The sequence below is a fragment of the Lissotriton vulgaris genome, chromosome 3_1, assembly GCF_964263255.1.
Source record: "Lissotriton vulgaris chromosome 3_1, aLisVul1.2, whole genome shotgun sequence".
Taxonomy (NCBI): domain Eukaryota; kingdom Metazoa; phylum Chordata; class Amphibia; order Caudata; family Salamandridae; genus Lissotriton; species Lissotriton vulgaris.
In genome coordinates, this window is record NC_141689.1 from 575,663,984 (window position 1) to 575,688,973 (window position 24,990).

Below are 24,990 nucleotides of genomic sequence, written 5' to 3' on the forward strand. Positions count from 1 at the left end.
ACACATTTTCTTAAGCATGTCTGCTGTGTGCCATAGCTCACAGGGGTTGACTTCGGATTTAAATTACTGAAACCTTTCCTGGACCTAACAGGAATAGTGACATTATTGCTTGTGGTGGACTACCAACCACCTCAACTAATAATCCTTGTTATCACAGTAAAACGCAGCTCAAGCTCTCTTAAGAAAGTGAAACACTTCATGTGCCTGGATGCAATTGGGGGCAATTAGGTGAGCAGAAAATGTACATACTCAGTGTAAAGCAAGCCCCGTTACATTTGGCGAAGATGGCAAGAGGCACTACAGACTTTATTCCCTGACCCCAATAGAATCTATGCAGATCAGCTCCAAAGCTTAGATACTGGGAACAAAATCAATGATGAACCAAACAATACAGGTTGTTATAGCATATATATAGTTCTTAGTCAAAAAACATAAGAATCTAAAATACAAAAATAGGTGATAAAAAAAAAAAGAATATGGGGTTACATATCAGAGCCTGAACACATCTCGGTCTATTGTGTGAGCCGGCACAGGGATTGAATTTAATAATTTAAATCATTTAACTCCTTTATCCAATTCTTTCAAACGTGGGATCAGACCAAGAGAAATATGAAGGACCCACTTCCCGATCCTTGTAGCTGTCAAATAGGTCTCTTGACTGCATTTCACATGCTCTAACCCGTGCAATCGCAGCTGAAGCTTCTCAGTGAAGTGCTCATAACACACATAAGACTTAAAAAAGAGTATTTTGCTCAGCTGTCCATCATTTCAGCAGCTATTCCGAACCTACATATGAAATTGCATTGTATTTCAGAACCAGGATACCCTCCCCGGTGTGTTGTGCACTATTCAAATACATGCAACACTCAGCAGCATTGGATTCCCTACGCTAGCCCATTGGTGGAACAATATTTATGCATGCGAATACTGGACTATCTACTATGACAAATATTGAACCTGCATTCAGGTACCCTGGGTAGATCACTATGGGGGTGAAAGTAACCACGCCAATTGGTGCAATGAATTGCTTTCAGCAACGATGTACATTGACTCTGCTTTTGCCTGATTTTACACTATACTTTTAAATAGCCTAAATATTATCCTTTACACTGATAACATTTTTAGTGCTGGGAGGAACACCAGTGTTTGCAATGGCTGCATCTTAGTGACGCGATGGTGCCCTGAGACTCTCTAACCATTAGTCCTATTAAACAGAAGTGATGGCGTTTTTTCAAAAGCGTAAACAATCAAGTTTTTCCTGGTTTATACATCAAATGAGAAGAAGAGCTGTCAACGGAACAGTTACTTGGATGTCCCTGGCATCTGTAGACTTGACAGACTGCAGAACAAAGATTCCCAGGTTAATACTGTCTAGCTTGATGCTATGATTGCAATTTAGCCTTGCAAACAATGTTGCAACTGAAATAGTGGGGTTCTGTTGCTAACTACTTTCCATTTTTTTATGTACCAATATTCAATTAGCCTCTTTCAAAGCAATGGTTACAATAATGTTTAAGTATTTGTTGTACGGTATCTTTTCCAATGTGATGTAACCAATCCCCATAACACTGTCTGTGTGTACATTAATTATCTAAAGGCAACTCAAGACGCTGGTGGATGTGCGGTTGTGTGTGAATTTTACCTTGGGTAGGTCAGCAGTGCTGCTCTTTTCCTTTAAGGCAGCTTTCAACCCTCAGAAGGAAAGTATCCACTATGTCTATCGGGTATGCATGATTTGAGACGCATACTTATAAGGACCATTTTCAAGTGGCTCCGAGAGAAACTTAAAAAAAAAAAATCTTTTAAGGAGAAAGTTTAGAAAACAGAGATCACATTTTTGTTTTTTATTGTATACTTTGGAAACAAATGGCATGTTATGAACTGGAAGATGTTCATAAATGTTAAACTGAACAGTGAAGTGCGGTTTTCTATATGAGATAAGTATGTGCACATTCCTCGAGAGGTCGTGGCGAAAATACCTTGAGGAACACATTTCAAACTTGCATTGACAGGTATTAAATGTAGAGAAAGACCCCCTCGCCAGTACGCAAGTGGAGGTATCATTGTGATTGCAGCTTGCAGGGTTCTTTTTGTTGTCTTTACTAGAACATTGCAGAGCCGCGCGCCTGTTTTATGCGCCTGTAGAGGATAAAATGAATTCAGTAAACCCAATATTTCTCTGAGTTGATTCTTTGTTTCAGACAGGACAGCTTGGAAACTGCGAGCAAGGTTTGTCTCTTCTGTTTCTGAGCTCTGCTGTCTGACAATAAAGCACTAACTCTGATAAATATTGGGTTATATGAATTCAATTTGCACACTAGGGCTCATACTTTCAATGAAATGGCACAGTGCTGCAAGCAATTTAGCTGTGCCGCACTGCATCATTTAAAAAATGCAGGGATGCACCGTATTTACATGAATACGGTGCACCCCTGAGTTTTCCCTTGCACAAGCACTAAAAAAGAATCCAGGCACCAGCGCAGGCACCTTGCACCATGGTGCAAGGGTGGATGTGGTGCAGGTATGATTGTTTTTGTTCAGGAATGTGTCCCTTCCTGCACAGACACAATCATTAATGGCGTTTTGCTTTTTCTATGTGTGCCGCAGGGTGCAAAACGAGAAATGAAAGTTGTTTTTCTCATTGTGCCACTCTAACACCTCCATTTCAAAGGTGTTAGTTTTTGGCACTGCCTCAGATTTACAGGTCCTTGTAACTCTAGGGCAGTGTTAAAAAGCAATGAGTGTTGCGTGGGAACCCCCACAGCAGCATCCATTGTACGCCCCTTTTACTCAGAAAACTGCGGCGAGGAGGCCCATATTTACAAGGTGGTGTTAAGCCACGCAAAGTGGCTTAGCGCCCACTTGTAAATATGGAGCAGAGCATTGCGCCTCCGGAGTGTTGGAAAAACTGATGCTCTGGTGGCACAATCCCCTTGTAAATATGTCCCGGGGGCTTATTTACAAGCACCTTGCGCCGCTCGTCCATCACGTTTTCCCATATTAAAAGTAACGCATCATCGGCGCAAGGGGCTTGTAAATAAGCCCCCACAGTAGCATAAAACAGGTGTTCGGCTCCTGACTGCACCGAAAAGCACATCATGTTATGCCCCATGTGTTAATTGATGTAAGCGTGAAATCACAAAACATTCTGCAAAAGTGAAATTACTGACAATCACACACAAGTGGCCTGCATTACACTTCTGTGGCACAAGTGAGATTTGGATGTTGACTGTGGTAGAGTTCACAGTGGTATGGACATCAGTATCACGCGGCATCTGAAGGCAAACCAATGGCTCGCCTTATGCCTGCATGTAACACAGGCTCACTGCATATCTGTGCTCATGAGAAGTGACGGTACACACTGGGAGTTGAGAGTTTTTTGAAGAAGAGCCAGACTTCACAGGTTCCCACAGCTTGTGTGGGAAAAGTGCAAAGTGCCCCTCACATGTTTCATTTTGAACAATACATGGCCCTTTTGCATCTCCTTCTAGATTCCGTACCAGAGAGAAGAGTTAAAAATGCACGAAATACCCAGGCTGGACACTTTCTAGTAGCGCTGCTGGCGTGCAAGTCAGTATACTTTTATTATAGTGCCACGTCACCGGGGTTAGAGGCTAGGTTAAGAAGTGGGCATTTGTGGCATCTGCAAAGTATGCCAGACGCACAGCACAGGTTAAAGTATTTTCATTAAACGCAATCTAATGATTAAACGTTGACATATAGTGAACACTGGTAGTTTGTCAATTTTTTTTTTTATATACACTCATTAGTGCAAATCATATTAATTTCATTGTTGAAAATATCGTGAATATTAAAAAATGGTAAATATGCAACGAGACCACAATTACTTTTACGTTTTCATACATTGCTGTAAATCAAGTAAAATCAAAAACACAATGATTTTTCGTGTTTGATATAAACAATGATATGTAAATCTTCTTGGCTAAGCCCAATGCATTTCGGGATGATATCCCTTCTTCAGGGGCACTATTAATAAAAAAGAACATGCTATAAGAATAACGTTGATATACATTAAAGATAAACAATTTGCACACACTAGCTGTTGCTTATTGATTTTGGGCTGGCTGCCCATCAACCAGGCTGCACGCGACGTTTGATTTAATTTTGAAAAACTTTGTCAGTTAACATTGTAAACAAAAAGGGAGTGCACTGACTACACCATTTTCTTCATCTGCAAAGTATGCCATCCGGCGGAAGGCGTAAAAAAACCGTTACACAGATATACAGTTTGAGTGAATACGGTGCTCGCTGTGAGCTCTCACATGAGGTTAAACCTTTTGTTACATCAAACGTGTGATTTTAGAACGAAAAGTAGAGGAAGGGGAGCTATAACGATGTGTGAGAGTAGTGGTGTCAGGGCACGGGGAGGCTGGCAAGTGTCGTGTTTGAGGGGACAGAAGGAGCCATCGGGCTACAAAGAGCTGTGCAACTAATACACATTTAGCATTTTCCACGTATTTCTTGGCTTTTCATCAACGATTTCATTATTTTCCTCATTAAATTGTATTTTAATGCATTCTTTCATATTTTATCACTTTTTTATTACTTGACCTGCCGCTGCTAACCGATTTGAAAACCATCTTAAGATTGATGCCCGTGTTATTCAGATCGATGAAGACCAAATCTACAATTTAAAATTCCACAACAATATATTACCACTTTAAAGCTACAAAAACACATTTTAATAGCATTTCTTTTAGGAATTTGCCACTCGGATCTTTCAGATATAGAGCTCTTTCATATCTTATGCAATATGACTATTGCCTCTTCACTTGTCCATTTTTCTCTATCAGTGGTTGCAGGTGGGTACGCTAAGAATAAAACTGTGATAAATGCTCAATGTTTGCGGTGGACAATTCACATTAGGTTGCCAGGCCAATAAAAACCAACTGCATAGCCAGTTATGAGAAACTGAAGCAATGAAGGTAATTTGACACACTCAGCAGAGGTGAAAATGCTGCGCTTCAGAAAATTCAAAAAGTTGTAAAATGTCAAGACTTCTTTACATTTTGACACATTTATAAAAATGTATAGCCCACCCATTTTCACATAGTCAGTCTTTATAATCCAGTATCGAGATAGAATATTAAAACAACATTTTTATTAACTGTTCAGCAGATGTTAGTTACTGTTGGAGTTATTACAGGGACTCTATTCAATAGAATACGGTGATATTAGGGCAGCCTTTACTGACTTGCAACCTATTATGACCAGGGTACCTTCCTAACTTAAGACCATATAAAAAGATGAAGCCCTGTTTTCACTATCCAATTAATGTAGTAGACATGCAGATTAGGGGTTAAATGACCTCAGTCCACTCCCACATTTCCTTTACCTGAACTCTGAGGCAATGCACATAGGGACAGATTTTCTGCAACCTGAGGTAAAACTAAATGTAGACCAGAAACCTGAAAACATTGATTCTAACAATTTATGCTCCTCAGCCTCTGCTAAATTGTACAGAAATACAAAAGAGATGCATGCATCACTTCATCAACCACTAATACAACACAGTGAAGGACATCGTAGATGAAGTGGGCCACTGACCCCAGCAAGTTATGATCATGCTATCTAAGTCACCGTTCTCTGCAAAATACTATGCCTTGTTTGCCATGTGTATAATCTTACAGCCTGTGTCTCTGTGCTGTCTCCACAATTATTCCTGTATCCACTGTCTTTTTGTTTTGTGCTGTTAGTGGGGCCCCTTACCCTGGGGGACCATTGTAACTGAAAAGCGGTGCTCCTCAGAGACAACTCTCGAGTGTTCTCTAAGAGGAGAGACCCTCTTTGTGGTCTCCCCTGCCCACCCCATTCTCTCATGGGAATAGCGCACTTTGGTCCACCAGCACTGGTCCCGGCTGGTGGCATCACATACCATTTTTGGGAGCAGTGCCAGCACCAAGATGTCAGGCCAGCTGGCGTGAATTAAAGCTTAAGACTTGGGAATCACACTAGCGCCTTTGCGTTTATATGTTTTTTCATTGGGTTTTAGGGATGCTTGCTAACATTTAGAGCATACATTGCTGTGGCGCTCAGTGGATAATGTGCACATGATAAAGAATCAATGTCTGTGCCTCAAGAGGCAAAACGATGCATGCAATTGTGGATTCAGCTCCTGGTCCTCTTTTTCTGATAAATGCGGCATATATCTCTATTATTGCAAGGGTAGCCTTGAAACCAATAGGACGTCATACACCATTGACAGGGGATCAGGGGATACTCCCGTCCACTCATGATGGTAGAAGAGGTACAAAGGATTGAAGACCTTAACAGCAAGAATAAAACCTTTTTCAACACAGTAATTACAAATAACCAACATATATTCCAATTGAAAAATATATCACTATTGCCTCTGCCAAAATAAGGCTAGGTAGTGAGTATAGATAAATATATATTATTTCATTGTATCACCTTGTTGTGCCCTAAGAAATGCTGGACAGCAGCGTGAATTACAAAGCCCAACAAGCATTGGCATAGCCATTAGGTCTCACCTTTGGGACCTTCTAAGTGTTTATCCATGCACCTTCAAAGTCATTTCTGCTTACACACTGATTTACAACTTATCTTTCCAACAGAACATGGGAGAAAATACATAGCGAAGCCTTTAGCAAAAACAACACAATTAATTTAAAAATATCCAATGGCATGGAATGTTTATGAATTTGATGTTTGCCCTCGTGGGCTGTTGGACACTCATTACATATAACAAGTGAAGGATTGTCTTGTTTTCATTCTTAATTACCATGGAAAGGGTAGTGTTCATAGTGGACTGGAAGAGCATACCCAAGGCATCAGATCAATGAAGGGCTGGGAGGAGGATGATGCGCAACAACACCATAACGCGTGGAATGGAAAAAGGAAGTTTGTTAAGCAACATCAGAACATGGGAGGATTTTTGCAATCCATTTTACACTACTAGGTATGCTTTGACAGTAATATATTTTTCACATTTTTATTGTATTTCTAATGCGAGAACAAAGGCAGAACTTGAGACTAAAAAGTGCCTTGTTGGTGATCTTGCAACTAGACCCACTAAGCTCTGAAAGTAAGATCAACCGTTCCAGTGAAACACCCACCTTACTGAGGTAATTAAGGTTTTTTAGAGCACTCACTACCTGAAGTAAGCGATGTGCTGGCTTCTAGGCACTCCCACTGTTGCAGTGGTCTCCCCTCTGGAGTAAGGGGCAGTAGCTTGTTTCGGAACAATATATGTGCGGAATACTGTTCAAAACTGTTGAACCATTACCCGAGATACTATTTCATTACAATGGAACAACCACCCCATGTTTCCAAGGTCGCGATAGGAAGTAGCTTACTTTTAAATGTACCCTATCAAGTGTTTTATTTGTTATGATGCAGGACACGGGACTATGTCAATGGTTTTAAAGTATCTTGTTGCCAGCAACATGAAGTTTTCTTTGCCCAGAAAGGCCATTTCGTGATTGGTCAAGCACACAATATCACTTTACATGTACCAGACGTACCATGCGGCCATGTAAGTACCACACCTCTGGTGAAGGGTTCTTGGTACTCTAATGAAGCCCTCCCTTGCCCATTAAGGAACGAGGATGTGGTCTAATGGCCAGCGCTGCAGACTTGGGCACGGGGAAAACAGGCTTGAGTCTCAGCTTCAGTTTAACATCTTGTGATTCTGGCCAAATCATTTAATCTACACGTGCCAAACTAAAATGTTGTGTGATGTAACTGGTGCTCTGATCATCTAAAGCCTGCAATACCTCCGGGCCGAGTTCGGGCTACATAAAATTGCAAAAAATAAATACCACTTTGAGACAGGTGAGGAGTGGAGAGATGTGGAGAGTGAGAGGCGGTCCGAGAGGGAGCGGTCGAGAGTAGAAAGGAGAAGAAGATAGATTACAAAAAAAGGAGAGCTGTGGCTATTTTTTTTTTTAGCACGGCAGGCGCAGTGTTTATTAAAGAAAACAAGGTGCGCGCGCCTCCTGCTGTCCACGCTAATTGAAAACAGATGGCCCCTGCGCGCCACTGCTCGCTCCCTTAAGGTGGATGCCAGCACAAGCACGAGTGTAACAAAAGTGCAGACCAGTTTCTAAAGGTCATCTCCTAGAGCAGCACTTGCGCTCTGCGCTAGGCTCAACCTAAAAATGTCAGGTTTGGGTTGAAGTTCAGAGAAAGAGATGTGCATTGAGGTGATGAATATGTTGAAACATGGCTATTGACTATTTTCAATGACTACTAATGTAAAGCAAAACATACAAAAGCAAGCCAAGCAACCAATAGAAGTTGTTTTTGAAGTGGTAGGAACTTGAAAAAATACAAGTGTAAGAAAATAAGAACAGCATGCAGCAATAAGTTAAGTGTTACAATGCCCTAAATACTCCCTTCACAAGAGTGATCCCAAACCACTCAGTGTAACACATAGAGGCCTTCTGACCACAAATACAGCAATGAATTTAATGGCCAATTCTGATACATGGATGTCCTGCATCATTGTGCCTTCAGCGTATTTTTAAGTCTACATCCTCATCCAAATCATTCCAAAATCAAAAGCTCACCATGAAACCGCATTTCATCTGGTACCTCCCCTCTCCTGCATCTCTCTTAGATCTTTCTCTACCTCATCCGCATTCTAATATTTCCATCGAGTTGTGGAGAGAGCAGTGATTCAAAGGATTTCTAGTGTGTGGCTACCCTTGCAACACTGCACCACTCCCAATGCCAGTAACTGGAGCTAGCATAGGAGCAGCTAGACGAATAGCTTATTGTAAACACCTGCCTGATTGCAAACAGGCTCCCCCCAGATCAGCAGTTTCTTGAAGGTGATGTCCAGTAGGCTGTTTGATTGCTGTCATACCACAATGGTGTGTGTAGAGATGTGCATTAGAGAGAAATACATTGACAAGACATCACTTCCTGTGACTGAAGTAGAACAGACACCATGGACTGTTCCGAGGGCTGTTTTGCATCTACTTTGCTTTAATGCAGTTGGAATTAAAGAAATGTATTCAAGGTAATGCCTTACCGCCCTCGGATCCGTTGACATCCGCCTGCAAAATGCTGTGTTGCAAAGCATGGTCCGACGTTGAGCCAGCAGCGGCTGAGAAGAGAAAGGCATGAAGACGTTCATTTTTTTCAATACCCAAGTCACACTTTGACTCATGTGAGAATATAACTACAGCTTTTTTAATAACATTTATTTACACTGAGTCGTGCACTATTTCACAGTAACTACTTTTACAGCCACCCACCTAGCAGCGTACAACACCCCAATAGATACATGTTACAGGCATTACATGATGTTGAACAGAGAATGTGTATTCTGTTTTTGGCAAGCTGTCTACTACAGGGTACTTTGACATGGATGTCTCTGCAATCATGTACATTATGGGATTGCATGCACCATCGTCACACTTGCCAACTCACGCGGTGCTACAGTGTGACACACAATATTTCCTCCCACAACATGGTCTCTTGGTGAGGAGCCGATATCAAACGGTGGCAGGCAAAACAAGCAATAAACCACGGTAAATAGTGGTTTTCCAGCTCATTTTCCGAGGCTTTGAACTACCAATGTCCATTAAGGAGAGAGAAAACACCACAGGACATCGGCTCCAGCCTCAGCAAGTTTTTTGTTTGGGAGGAGGAGAGGGCTTGGGGACCGGGTTGGGTTCAAAAGTGCCTTATGGGTACTGCTCAGCATAAGGCCCCGCCCCCTTCAAGGCCCTGCCCCCTCCTCACAAAGTGAAATTGTTCTTCAAGTTGGCAGGTATGCATCATACTTTGAGCAAAACCACAGTCTACCTAGCTCACTAACGCTGTTTGGAGGACAACGTCAGAGAAGGAGCGCTGGCATTGCCAGGCTAGATACTACAAAGCCCTGCAGGAGAGTAAAAACAAGAAAACAAGCCTTCTCAGCATATGGCCCCAGGATCTGGAAAACATTATCTCCAGCATCGGAAGAGCACAGCCCCGCCACAAATCAAGATGAAATGGAAAAATAATGTATTCAAGAAACATTACCTCGGATAGGTGGACTTTAATTCTCACCCCTTGCACTGGCTCTACCTCCTACCCACGTGGCTTCCTCCTCATGTACTCCGTCTGGCACTTGCACCCTGTACAGTGCTTCTTTGCTGTCTACCTAGGTTTGCACTTTTGAAATGACAAAACATACCTACATACAAACATACAGTGTAACGCATGCATGTAGTTAGAGCTTGGAAACTGAATCTTCAAGCATCCTATTTAAACACGTGTAAGACCAATTACGTGTAAATATGTTGCTTTTATATGTGCTTTCTCAAGTCTATGATCTCTTGGAATGCGATGTAATCCAATGGAATTTATTCATATGAAATTTCAGAGAGGTCATCTAAATGTGTCATCAGGGTGCTTACATCGTAGGGTAGAACACATTTTAATATCTTGATGTACACAATATGTGAGCTCTTTTTTCTGGATGCATTGATTTCATCTCTAGGTTATAGGTAATGCTAGAAATTGATAATTGGGAAGTACAGTGTATGGAATCAGAATGAGTGACGCTTCTTAATTTAGGAATACGGAGCCAGGGCAGAATTTTGTGTTCCCCAGCATAATTTTAAGTAATTTCATATTACGGTCATATTGTGAAATGCTCAAGATTACACCATTACACTACTGTAATTCAAATTTGCTTCATATAAAATTGGAGTACGGGAACAATGTGAACAAACTAAATCTGAGTGACTGTTTCTGACAATATGAATTAAATTGTACTTTCTGTGCAATAATTGCATCCATGCATGCAAAATGGCGGCGAGGGTATTTTTCTTGTAAAAATAATGCAAGATTGGCATTGCACATAATAACGTCAACATTTGTATAATTTTGGAGGAATTTTACATAATCCGCAAAAAGGAAATTACACAAATTTTGCAAGACCTAAGTCATAACCCACTTCACTAGTACAAAAAGTATTAAGGCACAGCATTTCAGAAACTCATGTAGGTTTCCGGAAAGTAAAACATCATTTGGGCACTCTTCATCGGGAGACAAACATTTTATTTATGTAAATTTATTTATGTAAGTTTTATAGTAATTGTTAGATTTGGGGGTCTCTAGTTGGCAGAGGTAGGTACCTTTGACCAAGGTGGGACCCTTGCGTCTAGTTAGGGTAAGGGGCTACTATCCTAAAATAACCCCTGCTCACCCCTTTTGTAGCTTGGCACGAGCAGGCAGGCTTATCTCAGAGGCAGTGTGTAAAGCATTTGTGAACACACACAGTAATCCAGTGAAAACACTACAGATGGACACCACACAGGTGGTATTATACAAATAGGTATTTTTATATAGACTTAACACAAGACCAAACGACAAAAATACACAATACTGTACTCAAAAATGGACTTTAAAGTGGTAGGAAATAGCTCAGTACTCTCAAGTTGTAAATGCAACACTTTACTCTCAATGTACCTTGGATGTGTAACGCAAACAAACAAAAGGGTCGCAGGGAAGGTGATGCGCTGGCTCCTTACACTCAGGGGAGTGGATGCGTCGGTCCCTTACTCCTGCACAGGGGAGTTGATGCTCGCTTCCTTACTGTATGGGGAGGTGATACATCAGTTTCTTACTGCTCTCCAGTACAATGCGATGATGCTCCGGTGCGATGCGACAAAAAAGGCGTATTGGTTACAATGCGACAACGTATATGCAATGCGTGCATACCTGATGGCTGTGCGGCGACTCGATCTTCTGAGCCACGATAGTCCTGCGACACGCTTCTCCGGGATGCGACGGTGACCTCTGCGGCGGCGGCATGCTTCTCCGGTGATGCATTTTCATTTCATTTCATTTCATTTCTCCGGTGATGCAACGCACTTCGGTGATGCAATGGCGGCAGCAGTGGCACGCTTCCTTGGCGATGCGAAGGCAACTGCTGCTGCGGCGAAACACTTCTCGTCATTGAGTCACGCTTCCAGCTCGCAGTGACACACAGTCTCTCAGAAGGCCCAGCACAACAGCAGGCACTTCAATTCCCAGCAAGGGAATTCAGGGGGCAGCTGGTTGGTGAAGTATTGTATCCTTGAGACTTCAGGCAGGAGGCAAGCTCAAGTTCAAGCCCATGGAGATTCTTCTTCAAGTTGATAAAAAGCACACTCAGTCCTCTTCTCCTTTCTTTGGCAATGAAGTAACCACTGCAGGCCAACCCCCAAACACACAGCACAAGGGTAGTCTCCTCCTTCAGCTTCCTGGTTCTTCTCCTCAGCAAAGGTTTGTCTTGATTCCCAGAAGTAATGTAAAGTTCTGGGGTCTGGGTCCCCCGTTATATACACCAAAATCCTTTGTCTCTGAAGGCAGAGTGTGTCTGTACCTAGACCAAACCAGTTCTGTGCAGTCCTGGAGCACTTTGTTTACAGACTCCTTCTTTCCTTTGACAGTGTGGGCCAGTGTCGTCAGACGCACCACAGGAGGTGGAGCCAGCATTGTGCAAGGCAGGCACAGCCCTATTCAGGCCCAGGTGCTACTCCTCCCACCACTCTACATGCAGATAGGTCTATTCAGCCCTGTGCTGACTCACCCTGTCTCATGGAGCCCCCCAGCCCCTGTCACTCACAAACCAGAAAAGAAATACACAACCTAGCAGAGGCAGGCTTGGATGGTTAGGCAAGAAATATCTACTTTCTAAAAGTGGTATTTTGAAACACAGAATGTTAAAACCAACTTCGCTAAAAGATGTATTTTATCATTCTGAGTTCAGGCATACTAGACTCGAATTTCTACCATGTTCCCTCGGCCAGTTAGGATTATCAGAGGTTATAATCAAACTGCCCATTCTGGCCTATGGGGACAGGTAGCCTTGCAATAGTGGAAAACGAAAATGGCTGTAATTCACTATCGAGACATGCAACACACATCAGGACATGTCCTACATTTTACATACAATGAACCCTGCCCTTGAGTCTACCTTAGGGGTGGCTACCATGTAGAAAAGGGAAGTTTTAGGAACTGGCAAGTGGGTGCACTTGCCAAGTCAACATGGCAGTACCAGACTGCACACAGGCTCTGCAATGGCAGGCCTAAGATACACTTTACAAGCTGCTCCGTTGGATGCACAATCAGTGCCGCAAGCCCACCAGCAGCATTTGATCTACAAGCGCTGGGCACCCGCAGTGCACTGTACTAGGGTCTGAGAGTAAATCAAATAAGCCAATCATGGAGTCACTAATCCATACATCAATTTACAATAGAGAACATATGCACTTTAGCACTGATCAGCAGTGATAAAGTGCCCAGATTCATAAAGCCACCAAAAACAGGTCAGAAAAAATACAGGAGGAAGGCACAAAGTTCAGGGATGACCCTGCAAAAAGGGTCAGGTCCAACAGTAATGTATAAATTATACATTATATTGTAATAGTGCATGTGCTGCCCTCTAGACATTCACATGTTTTGTTTTATATGCTTGGACTCCTTGCTAGAATAACTCCTCCTAGACTCCCAGTGTTGGATTTAAATATGGTATAAAATACCTCCTGCTGTACAATATCAGGAGATTGCAAGTCACTGAGGAGTTCCATGTCCATACAGAGGAACAAGGCAAGAGGCAGAGTTCTTTTATAAGGTTATGGAACTCCAATGTGATTTACAATATCTTTATCATATAAACCACTTAAATCTTTGCTGCGTAGCTCTTTCATTATGAGAGAAACAGCATGGTTGCAAACATGGAGAATAAAAACAGGATCTCTATTGCAAAATTAAACGCATCAAAAAAGCTGTTGGATATTTGTAGCAAAAAGATATGAATATTAGTTTAACGGAAGTCAGGTTTTTTTTAGAGGTACATTAGAAACTTGCAGAGCAATTCTAAATTTTTTTTATAATTACCTTAGTAGTTTAGAAAAATAACGATATTGCCATAAATATCTAATTTCTGCTTGTCACTGTACAGATCGAAAAACAGAGAAGAAAGAAAAGCAATGTTTTGTTTTTGTACTTTAAACAGCTGTTTCAATTATGCCTCATGCCCAGGCCTGCCTTACCCCTCGACTGCTGCCTCTGGAGCAGGCATTGTGACGCCAGAACTCAACTGTAATAGGTTATTAAAGTTGAGTTCTGACTCATTTCTTTACAATAGCTGATTGGGTGCATCACAAGTCACCTATTTTATAGAAATTAGAGAAGGGTTTTTATACAGAGATTTCAGCACCCCATGTGTTATATGTGGGACAATGTTCACGCCCCCCCCTACATTATAAGGATATTACAAGTCACTGAGCAGTTCTGTGGTCCTATAAAAAATAATTAAGGCTGTAATCAGAGGCAGAGTTCCTTTATAAGGCCACCAAACTCTCTGGTGATTTCCAGTATACTTTTAATGTGTGCCAGAGTGGATTTTATTTCTAATAAATGCATGGTCACACCATCACCCTTCCCTCAGACCTCATAAATCTTCGGAGTCTTATTCTTTCATATTCATCACAAACAAGAACCATAAAAGCAGAAGCTGCCTGCAAAAACCAACATCAATATCAGTCAGTAACGTTTGCAAAATGATGCCAGAATCAGTGTAATGTACGTCAGACACACAAAATTAAACGCTGCCTCAGAATGTGTTGAAAGGTACAAAAATTCTATCTTTCCTCTACTGGCCTATAGCATGAAAAAAAACAATTTACCATGAATATCTCCTTTATGTTGATCACTCTATTACAGCTGAGCAGCTCCGTAATTTCTCTATTACTGGTGACGACATCACAAGTCACCTGTAATAACGAAATTAAAGACGGACATTTATACTGCGATTGGAGTCTGCTATATATTATATAACACAAATGTCAGCTGTATTTAGATGGAAATCTGCTATTTCATCTACTGGTCCAGGCTCATGTTAAAATAATGTCATGTCCCTCAATTGCAAAACATAACAAATCCTTCCAACCGAACAGCACAATTTGCTTTGCACTACCACCATCCCACACACACATTCAAAATTAAATGTTCATCACAGGACCATAGGGTATACTGTAAGTCCTATAATGTTGACTGCAGGTAATCTAAACATGACGAGAACTGATGATAGATATTTACTGTCCCTATACTTTATAATACAAGCATGCCAATCCGCACCATTGCTCCATCGCAGTCATCTCAGACTGACATGTGCATAACTGTGCACCCATGACAATGCACCCAGTGGCATCGACTGACAAGGGTAGACGCGTGGCGGGTATATTTATAAAACTGAAGCGCAAAAGCAAGCAAGATGGCACAGAATGTTGCTCTTTTACTCTTCCCACACAGATCCCTCTTGTCTGTAACATTCTTCTTGAAACGGCATACTTTATTCCCCAGCGCCCCTTTGATTTTTTCCAAGATCCACATGAATTTAAATTTTGTTTCGTGCACTACTCACATTTAAAGGTGGACAGAAATATTGGGAGGTAAAACCAGCCAGGTAAATACAGTCACCACACAATAGCAGTACCGCCATTGGCGGTTTTACCACCTGATTGTTTACCTGGTCTGAGTTTTGCCAAGTATTAAACCTCTTTGCAGCCTGCTTTCTATTCTATTCTGTAGGACTTATATAGCGCATTGATACCCGGAGGCCTTCCAGTGCTAGAATAGTCAGAAGGAAGTAAAAAGTTGTGTAAGCCAGCACTCTGCAGGGCTAATTGCTGTATAGCCACCTTTTCAAAGCCTAGAGAAATGAAAGTTAATTGGAGAGGTACACGCAGTTCCAAAGGAAAGGTGTTGCACAGTTTGTTTTTCCCAAGAAAATGTCGCCAGTAAAATCCATAGGGGAATTTGTATAGGTATCCAGCCCCTCCAACCCTGTCCATGCACAATTTTCACACACATTAAAAAAAATAAGTGTAAACACGGTTTTTGCTCGATTTCATATTTATCGCAGGAGAGGCTGCAAATGCTCCATGTAAATAGTTATATTTTTTCAATTATACTTATTATGATAAGTATTTTATCAGGCAATAGAGGCAGAGGGATGCAGCAGCAGCATCTCATCAGATTTTGTTCTGTATTAGAAAGTCTTGGCGATGCCTTCAGAATGGCCTTGGAACTGATGCAGGACAGTAGACAGCTCCTGCAAGGTGGCTTGTTTTATGCATCTACTTGAATCAGGTCATTCTAACAAGGTGACTGTTTAGCAGCAGAGCCAGGTGTACAGAAAGCTCTGTAGTATTCTTTCATTGCTGTTTTATGATTTTTGAAACACACTTACAATTAATATCATCATATTCAATCATGTTTGGTACTGCAGGTACAAAAACGTCAACAAAACTTCACAACTCAACAGTTGTCAACATAAATAGTTAAGGTGGAAGAGTGATGATGTCTTCTTTCAGAATCACTGCGCTGTGGGGAACAGAAACACCCATTGACGACCTTCTTGATGTTTTCTGGATTGAGGTATATATGATCTGATGCATCACACTGCTCTGTCGTCTTGGGATTTTCACGACGACACCTCTCTCTACTCTAGTGGTAAGTTACATTACAGAGCTGGTGATGAAGAAGCTACTGCTTGAGCGGAGAGGCTTCTTGGAATCTAGACATGATTTTATCATGTAAGATTTAGAGGGAATTTAAGGGGTAGTTGGTAATGCCTATTGCGTTGATGTTGACTCGCACTGTTTATTCGTGAAGTCTCAAAATGGTGGACTGACCATATTCCAACTTTTATGTAGGTGGCTAGTTTTGCAATGGATTTTTACACGTTTGTACCCACGGAGTTGGTTTTCTAGGAGGTCCACACTTACGGAATAATGTACTGAAGGATGGGAGTGACAGTAACACAGTAGGGTCGCCACTGTTCAGCCTTGGCAGTGATAAAAAAAACAGACATTTAAATTAATTCTTACAGGCCTGATATTAATGTCCCTTACTTTATCAGTATCGAATACAGAGCAATGTGCAAAACTGTATACAATTGTAAGTGATATATTCAAATACAGCTGTTTAAACATGTATTGTAATAAAATAACATTTATTACTCGTTATACATCCATTATTGTTATAGATGCTGAATTGTACGTCGTCTCTGTAAGTATTGAAATGTCCTATTAATAGCTTGGATGCAAGTCGTCTCTTTTAAAATTAAATGAAATCATCAGCCTAGGAAAAAAATCTGCCCATAGCTTTAAAAAGAACGTATTTTATTTTTTCTATGTTTATGGCAGAAGGTATCTGTTGATTTCAATTTTCATTTTTACAGATTTGAGAAGGACATTTTATTTTGGGGCTCTAGTTATAACGAATAACCATCTCAAGGTTTTACAAAGTTATGAGCCCACACACATATTGCCTTTCAAATGCCTTTTCGGTTTGGAGTCACAGGTTCTCTTTTGTGTTTTTTAGAGTTCATTTAGAGTATACAACTAGTATGTATTTTCCTACCCGGAAATAAAAGAAAGCGTTCCTCTTTGTCTCAGATGTTCCATCTCCCACTGTGTATACTGCATTTTTTTGTAAAATGTGTCTTCTGAAGTTTTCTTTTCTGAACGCTCTATATACAAAGTGCTTTTTTTTCTCATACGTAAGCCACTCAGGGAGAAGTGAATCGATTGCACTTTGTTTTCTTCTCAGTTCTATTATCGCTTAGCACATTGCAAAAGAGAAATCAAAATGTTCCAAAGATTCTGAAAGTGTACACCTTTTCTTCAGAGTTCGACCCTTATTCCTCCAACCTTGTCTTTGCTCAGTCATGTAATTTTCCAAACTTACGACTATTCACATCTGCATTGCGTATCTACCAAACCAAGAAATATTTGACTTTACCAAAATAGTTTCTACATTAATTAATTATATCAAGAGGAGAGAGAGAGAGAGAATGGGAAAGCAGACATGTAAAGATGGCTTGTTTCTTAATGATCACCCTCATATGTGTGGAGGTGAACACACAACAATCCGCAGATGTTGCTGTAAATATAACACCCAATCACAAGTTTGTGATTCAATAATCTCTAAAACAGGAGTTAAATTGCTTGGAATTAATGAATCATACATCAATAAATGTGTCTTTAAATTATCAACGGATTGCTTGTTGTATACATTACCAAAAAATAAGTTAACACAATCCCATGATATTAGACTCAGATCTGTGATAGTAAGCAATCAGCTATCACCCTTTTGGCAATGATGATCACAGAAATCACGTATCAGGACATTGCCATTTCGGTTATAGACACAGGTTCAATAATGACCTCTATTATTTTTATGGTGGAAATCAAAACATCTATCAAATATTACTACTTTAATCAAGGCTATTCAAGGTTTTGCGTAAAAATAATAACTTTGTTCAATGTTTGACAATGACCTGTTCACCACTTTATGCACTAAAATATTGGATAACGTAAGTTCGACATCCGAATGCCACACCCTTTTACACCAAGTGCACAAAAAAGTCTCAGCGGTAGCTAAAAAGGTTGGTAATACAAAGGCAGGACACTCGTGGGACAATAAGCAAATCTTTGAGTTCATCAATGCAAGTCAGAGCAACAGCGCCCTGGGCCCCAATGGTCTAGCAACAGAAATCTTCAAACATAAACCAACCTATTGGGCTGAGGAACTAAATATTTTATTCACAGACTGCTACATTGAAGGCTCGGTTTCATTGTCTTAGACAGGCTCATTGTTACATCCAAAACATAAAAAGGGCTCAAAAGGCAATCTAGACAACTATGTAAATGTACAGGAATTTATATAGCGCAAATCATCGAGCGGTTTCTAAGCGCTTGCTTAGGGAATCAGTCCTGGTATTCCCCTGTGAGATAACCCCTGTGAGATAACCCCTCAAGGTGAAAGCCAGGCACCCCGCCGTGAGGGGCCGTTGTGGAGATTAGGCAAGCTATTGCCCAGAGTCGCAGAGTGTGAACCCGTGAATCGAGTAGGCACCGGAGCGAGAATTGTCGAGTCCATGGACATTTTAGGACTCAAGACCCTGCCGAGCCGGGAATTGAACCCTGGTCCCGAGCTGACCTCTGCTTCCAGGTCTGCCTCCTCTAACCAGTGAGCCACACTTCTCCACTATAGACTAATTACCCCATTGGATGATGATTCTAAGTATTATGCATCAGCTCTTTTTAAAGAACTTTCTATTGGACAGAGAAACTAAATCTTATCCCCTGATATCAAACTGTTTTCTTCCCCAGGTAACCACTATTGACAACATATTGTTATCTGTGCCCTGATCTATTGGAGCCTTAAATTAAAACAAAACTTCTATGTGTGCTTTATCAAATTTAAAAAAGCCTTTCGATGTTATTAAAAAGATATCTATTATGGCAAAAACTTGAAAAAAGAAGATATCACAGCCACCACAATCAATTAAATCACTTTTTACAGATAATGGGATCAAAATTAAAAACATAAATAATTCCTGCATTATAGACAAGGTTCTGGTTGACAAAGGGCTCAGACAAGACTGTGTATAGGCACCATTACTGTCTATTGTATACCTCTCTGATGTGGAAACAGTTTTGACCACAAACTGCGCTTATCTACTAAAACTAAGAAAGCAAACATCAAATGCTCGCTTACATGTCGATGATACAATCCTTTTGGATCAAACACAGAAAGAGATTCAATGTACGTTGAACCATTTAAAAGTGTATTGTGAATAATAGACTGGCAAACACCACAAAAACTAAGGTCTTAACATTTCCCTCGTCATCTAAAACAAAGTTCAAATGAAAGCTGAATAGTGATTAATTGGAAGTGGTTAACTATCACTTATATCTAGGTGTTCATCTTCAATTAAGAGGAGCTATAAAAGCCCTTTTACAACACCTTGACTCCAAAATCCATATTTTCCTACACTTAAAAAAAAGTGGAGTAAAAACCTGTCTGGTCCATCTTTAGAGCCACTTTTGAAAGTGATAAGACCAAAATGTAACACCTGCCCGCATCTATCAACCAGAAGCCCTTCCTATTAATTCTGGAATTCTGGCTGAACGTAGCTCAATGTAAACTATTTAAGAAATAATTCTGGCTCCTAACATCAGCTCCTCAATACCAGATCAGATTGAAGTTCAACCTACTGAACCAAATATTGGTCCAGAAATCTCATTTACTATGTTTGTGGTTCAATCTATGTAAACCAGGGTCTGGAATCTTAAAGTTTAACGTGAAACAAGGACTAGATTAATAGGTCCTGCTAGCCCCATGGAATGAAGAGGTTGCTCATACCGTTCAAGACTTACACCTGATAGAAAACAAGATCCTATTCTGCCTTAAAAATAATTTTAACAAAAAACTGCAAGCTGCTTTCAGAAACTAAAGACCTCTGTACACTAGGGCTAAAACCCATTGGACTGGTTACCCATATAACACGCATCAGCTGTGTTAGAACTTGGGTTACTGGTTGAATGGAGGTTAAACCCTACTCAAGCAGCCACCACCATCCTTGTGAGGGTGAAGTTAACCTCCAAAAATTGAAGGAAATGTATTTGCTTCTGCAACTATACTTGAATCACTGGCTCATGTAATATGCTGCTGCCTGACTTTTATTAATAGGCTGAAAAACAGTGGCGGTCCGTACAGGTAAGCATGGTGTAGCGGTGGGACAGGGGTGGTGGGGTGAAAGTGACATACAACGGGATAAGGAATATAAAATAAATATTTAAAACCACTTGCCTTGTGCTCTCCGCATCGCCGACTAGACCATGCAGCGAGTGCAAGGTAAGTGGTTTTACCTATTTATTTATTTTATATTCCTTATCCTGCCATTTATCACTTTCACCCTCTTCACCCCTGCCGCGCTCCACTTCCGCACTACACTTAACTGTATGGACCACCTCTGCTGGAAAAGTGTGTGATCCCACATTGAAGAAGACGTGACCCACACATGTCAAGAAGCAATTCTTTCTTGCTACAATAGCTACAATAGCAACGGTTGACAGCTAATAGTAGGCTTTGTAAAACTTGTCTTTGATTTTCACTACTGCTTCAATAGCAGCAACAGTTACTCCATACCTATTTAAATGGATAATTTTGGTCAATTTAAACAATTTTCGAAATTAAAATTCTATTGTATTTCTATTGTAGATCATTGTATAATGGATGGCTTTAATTAGCTACCAATAAATCATTTTTACTTACTAACATATTAAGCACTATCACCAGTCATTAAAAAAAAATATTAACATCACCAGTTCATTTGTTAATAGCCTTCTTAATTGTTTTCCTATGTGAAGCAATGCTGCTGCATTCAGACTTCAGAGCATTTTGCTCCTTATTTCTAAGTCCTTGAGGCTTAGAAAACATATGGCCTTCCCCTGTAATTCCTTGTACCCTCTGATCACTTGATGGCCCAGCACAATAAAAATCTTCTGACCACAGACCCACTCAAGCTGTGGCTCAGATCATGGTGGTGGAATGAAAAGTGGTTACATACTCTTTGCCATTTTTGAAAATGTAGTACTCTGCTTGGTACTCTCACAGGTCTGTGAATTGGCCCCAAAACATAAACAAGCATTTGCAATGCAATAGGTCTCCCATTAGGAAAGTTTGAGCTATTGGTATGGTAAATGACAAATTTTTTATTTATGTTTTTTTTTAAATAACATAATTAATAGCTTTGTCATTTACAATGCCAATAGTTATAACTTTCACAAATGTGACACCTATAGCATTGGTAATGCAACATGTTTTGTACTCACTGTCCCAGAATACCCGCGGGATACTGCGAAGTGACGGTAATATTCCCCTGCATCTCTGCTGAGAAGGGCAGGTGCTCCCCCTTCATAAGTAAAGTGCAGAAACTCTGTATCCAACTGTACCTGCCCATTTAAAGTGCACATCGGCTCCGAGCGGGAGTTGCTGCATGGGGTGCACCCCGTGCGAACCATGCAGACTTTGGTGCCCCCACCCCCTGACCGCAAAAAAACACAGATCCTAAGCTATGAAGAGGAGCAGAGAATAGGACAACTGAAAGGGCAGATCTCGGATAAAGACACAGCAGATATGCCCACAGGAGACAGACCTGAGGTCAGATGCACAGGACAGGGCAACTGCGGCGAGCCGACAGAGAAGGAATGAGGGCAGACACATTGGGCATGAGGGCACATACAACGGGAGTGATACAGCATGGTGGCGAGGGCACCCTCATGGTATAGGGAAGAGGGTAGCATCAGGAGTTGCAACAAAAGCTGAAAGGGCACAGGAATGGAAGCATAGAAATCCTGAGATAGACCAGGGGGCAGTTTCGGGCGAGGAAAGGGGCAGCCTTGGGCGCCACCCTGAAGTTGCTGCTGATACCATGTGCCGTGCCAGTGCGCCTGCTGCCAGAGAGCTCCCGAGTCACAGGTGAGGAGTTTGACAAGTCCGCACACTGTTGCATGCACTGATAGGGAAGGGCTCACCCACGCCACGGGCCTCAACATGAACACTTTCACCCTTAAACTACAGATGCATCCTGTGCCCGTGCACCCCTTAGCTTGGCAGAGGCACAGTTAGCACTGCAGGGGCACTGTTGGCAGTACAGGGGTAGACGACGTCCCATGTCACCGGTTCTCGGCTGCAACAGAGCATCAACCAAAATCACAACAAGGGGGCTGCCCGCCCCCCAGCACCCAGATCTGTCCCATCCGCAGCTCTCCTTACCTGTGTAAGTCTCGCTTTCCCGCACCGCAGTCACAAGTCCAAGCAAAGTCCCGAGGATGGCAGCGAGCACCCGCGCCATGGCTGCTGCTGGACTGGCGGCGGCGGGAGGCACCCCTGCACCCCGTTGTTCCAGCCGCGCGTCCTCCCAATGCTCCGGCTCCCTTCCGGCTGCCCGCGTGCCCCGCGCACAACTCGTTGCTCCGCCAGCAACTCTTTGCCCGCGCGCCCGTCTCGCGCTCCAGCAGCCTCCAAGCTCAGGCGGCCGCGCCGCTGACGTCAGCCGCGCGCGAGCTTTTCTACCACACCGGGACACTAGAGGGCGCGTGACTGCAAGAACTGCTGAAGGCTGGGCGAGCTCCCGCTGGGTGCAGAGCGCACGCAGCTCTAACTGTACAGGAGGCGCAGCGTTAGGGGAGCCCGGGGGCTTCATCAGTGTTCCAGGGGTGTCGGAACAATGCTCGATTTCCTGCTGTTCTGCAAACCTTCAGAACAGTATTCAAGCACAATTTAAAACGAGGCAGAAAGAGCACGGCGAGTGGGAGGGAGGGGTTGTATCTGTGCGCCGCTGACGTCATCCGCGCGCGAGCTCTTCTACCACACCGGGCCACTTGAGGGCGCGTGACTGCAAGAACTGCTGAAGGCTGGGCGAGCTCCCGCTGGGTGCAGAGCGCGCGCAGCTCTAACTGTACAGGAGGCGCAGCGTTAGGGGAGCCCGGGGGCTTCCTCAGTGTTCCAGGGGTGTCGGAACAATGCTCAATTTCCTGAAGTTCTGCAAACCTTCAGAACAGTTTTCAAGCACAATTTAAAACTAGGCAGAAAGAGCACGGTGAGTGGGAGGGAGGGGTTGTATCTGTGTGTGTGTGTGTGTGTGTGCGCGTGCCCGTGAGTGGTGGGGGTGCGTGCGTGGCTGTGTGGGGGTGGGGGGGTGCATGTGCGTGTGTGGCTGTGTGTGCGTGCGCTTGTATGTGGCTGCGTCTGTGTGTGTGCCTGCCTGCGTGTGTGCCTGACTGCGTGTTTAGGTGAGAATCAGAGGCAAGGGATGTGCACGGCGCCGGCTGGGCGTGCGCGCCCACGAGGTCAAATCTGCCAGAAAATGCTTGTGACACTTTGGTGTCCACTTTCCCAAATACGGATAACATTAGTTGTCTTGCTGACAACATTCATGCTTTCGCATGAATGCTACGTCAGCTCGACCTAAAAATGGGAATATTCAGAGAAAATTCATGGACGGTTAGTAAAAGCCAAAAAAGTGCCCACTTTCCACTTTTAAAAAAAAAGGTAGTTGGTCATTTCCAGACAATTCACAAAGCCATCCAAGAGTACATAAAAGAGTACTCATGTAGTTATACTTCCCATACTCATAAATGATTAGTGAATAGACCCCTTAGTCCTGAGCACTGTGCGTCCAATTGTGACACTCAGTTTATGTTTTGCTGCAATTACTTTCATTACTTTCATCTACTTCTGCTGCTCTGAGCATTTGTAAAAATTCCTTCAACATCTGAAATCTTTTTATTTTTGCATCTGAATAGTAGTCGCTAGTAGCTGTCTGGGATCAAGATCCAGTAGCATGATCAAGCACCTTTTCACTGAAGTCACTCAATTAATTCCAAAGAACAACTCCAACATGGCCCTTCTCTGTTTGAATACCTTCATCCAATAGGGTCTTTTATATTAAAATCGCTGGAAAGGATCTTATTTTTCACAATTTTGCATACATCAAAGTGAACAAATCAATTTTTAAAACGTTTAACTTTTTAGTTCTAAGAAATGAACTGAACTTATTTTGTTTCACTTTTCAATGTATGAAATATGGTGCGATGCAGGCACACACAAGGATTACCCAAGGTCCTATCACTGGCACATCAATGGAAATTACACTCACTAATGTGGACTATTATGGTTAAAGTTACAAATAGTCGCCATACAAAAGATCTAATTATCGTTTAAATGTTTCATTACATTAGGATAGATTATAGTGTTGTTGAAGTATTGTGAGTATGTAAGTAATAACAATGGCTTGCCTTCTTCTTTTTGAAATACCAGGATGAAAAGAAAAGTTGTGGTCTGCTCCTCAATGTCCAAAGAATATGGTGCAAATCAATGTGAGCTTTAGTGAATTAAGCTGCACAACAGGACAGATGGGGACAGAAAATAGGTCCTGGCATTAAATAAAAATGGCCCCATTAGAGAATCAGATATCTAAAAAGAGGCCAGCACTTGCAAATCGGAACAGTTTTGAACTTATAAGGACTTGCTGTATACATGTTTAGCAAATATGGGAGATTAACCCCTTGCATGCGGCCGCGATTCTGCGTCTGTGCGGTAAAATCGCGAGTGGGCGGGTTTATGACGGCCCCCAGCCGTCATCAGCACACGAGCGCGGTA

The 24,990-nt window shown here is 42.1% G+C and overlaps 1 protein-coding gene across 2 annotated transcripts in view; it reads right to left on the reverse strand.

Moving 5' to 3' along the window:
- The window catches only part of EDIL3 (EGF like and discoidin domains 3), a 1,521,395-nt gene that overhangs the window by 1,271,626 nt on the left and 224,779 nt on the right, over nucleotides 1–24,990 (reverse strand). For both annotated transcript variants that reach the window (XM_086960856.1, XM_086960857.1), the window contains exon 2: nucleotides 9,020–9,094. In XM_086960856.1, the coding sequence (XP_086816982.1) occupies nucleotides 9,020–9,094 (75 nt within the window). The remainder of the gene's footprint in view (nucleotides 1–9,019; nucleotides 9,095–24,990) is intronic.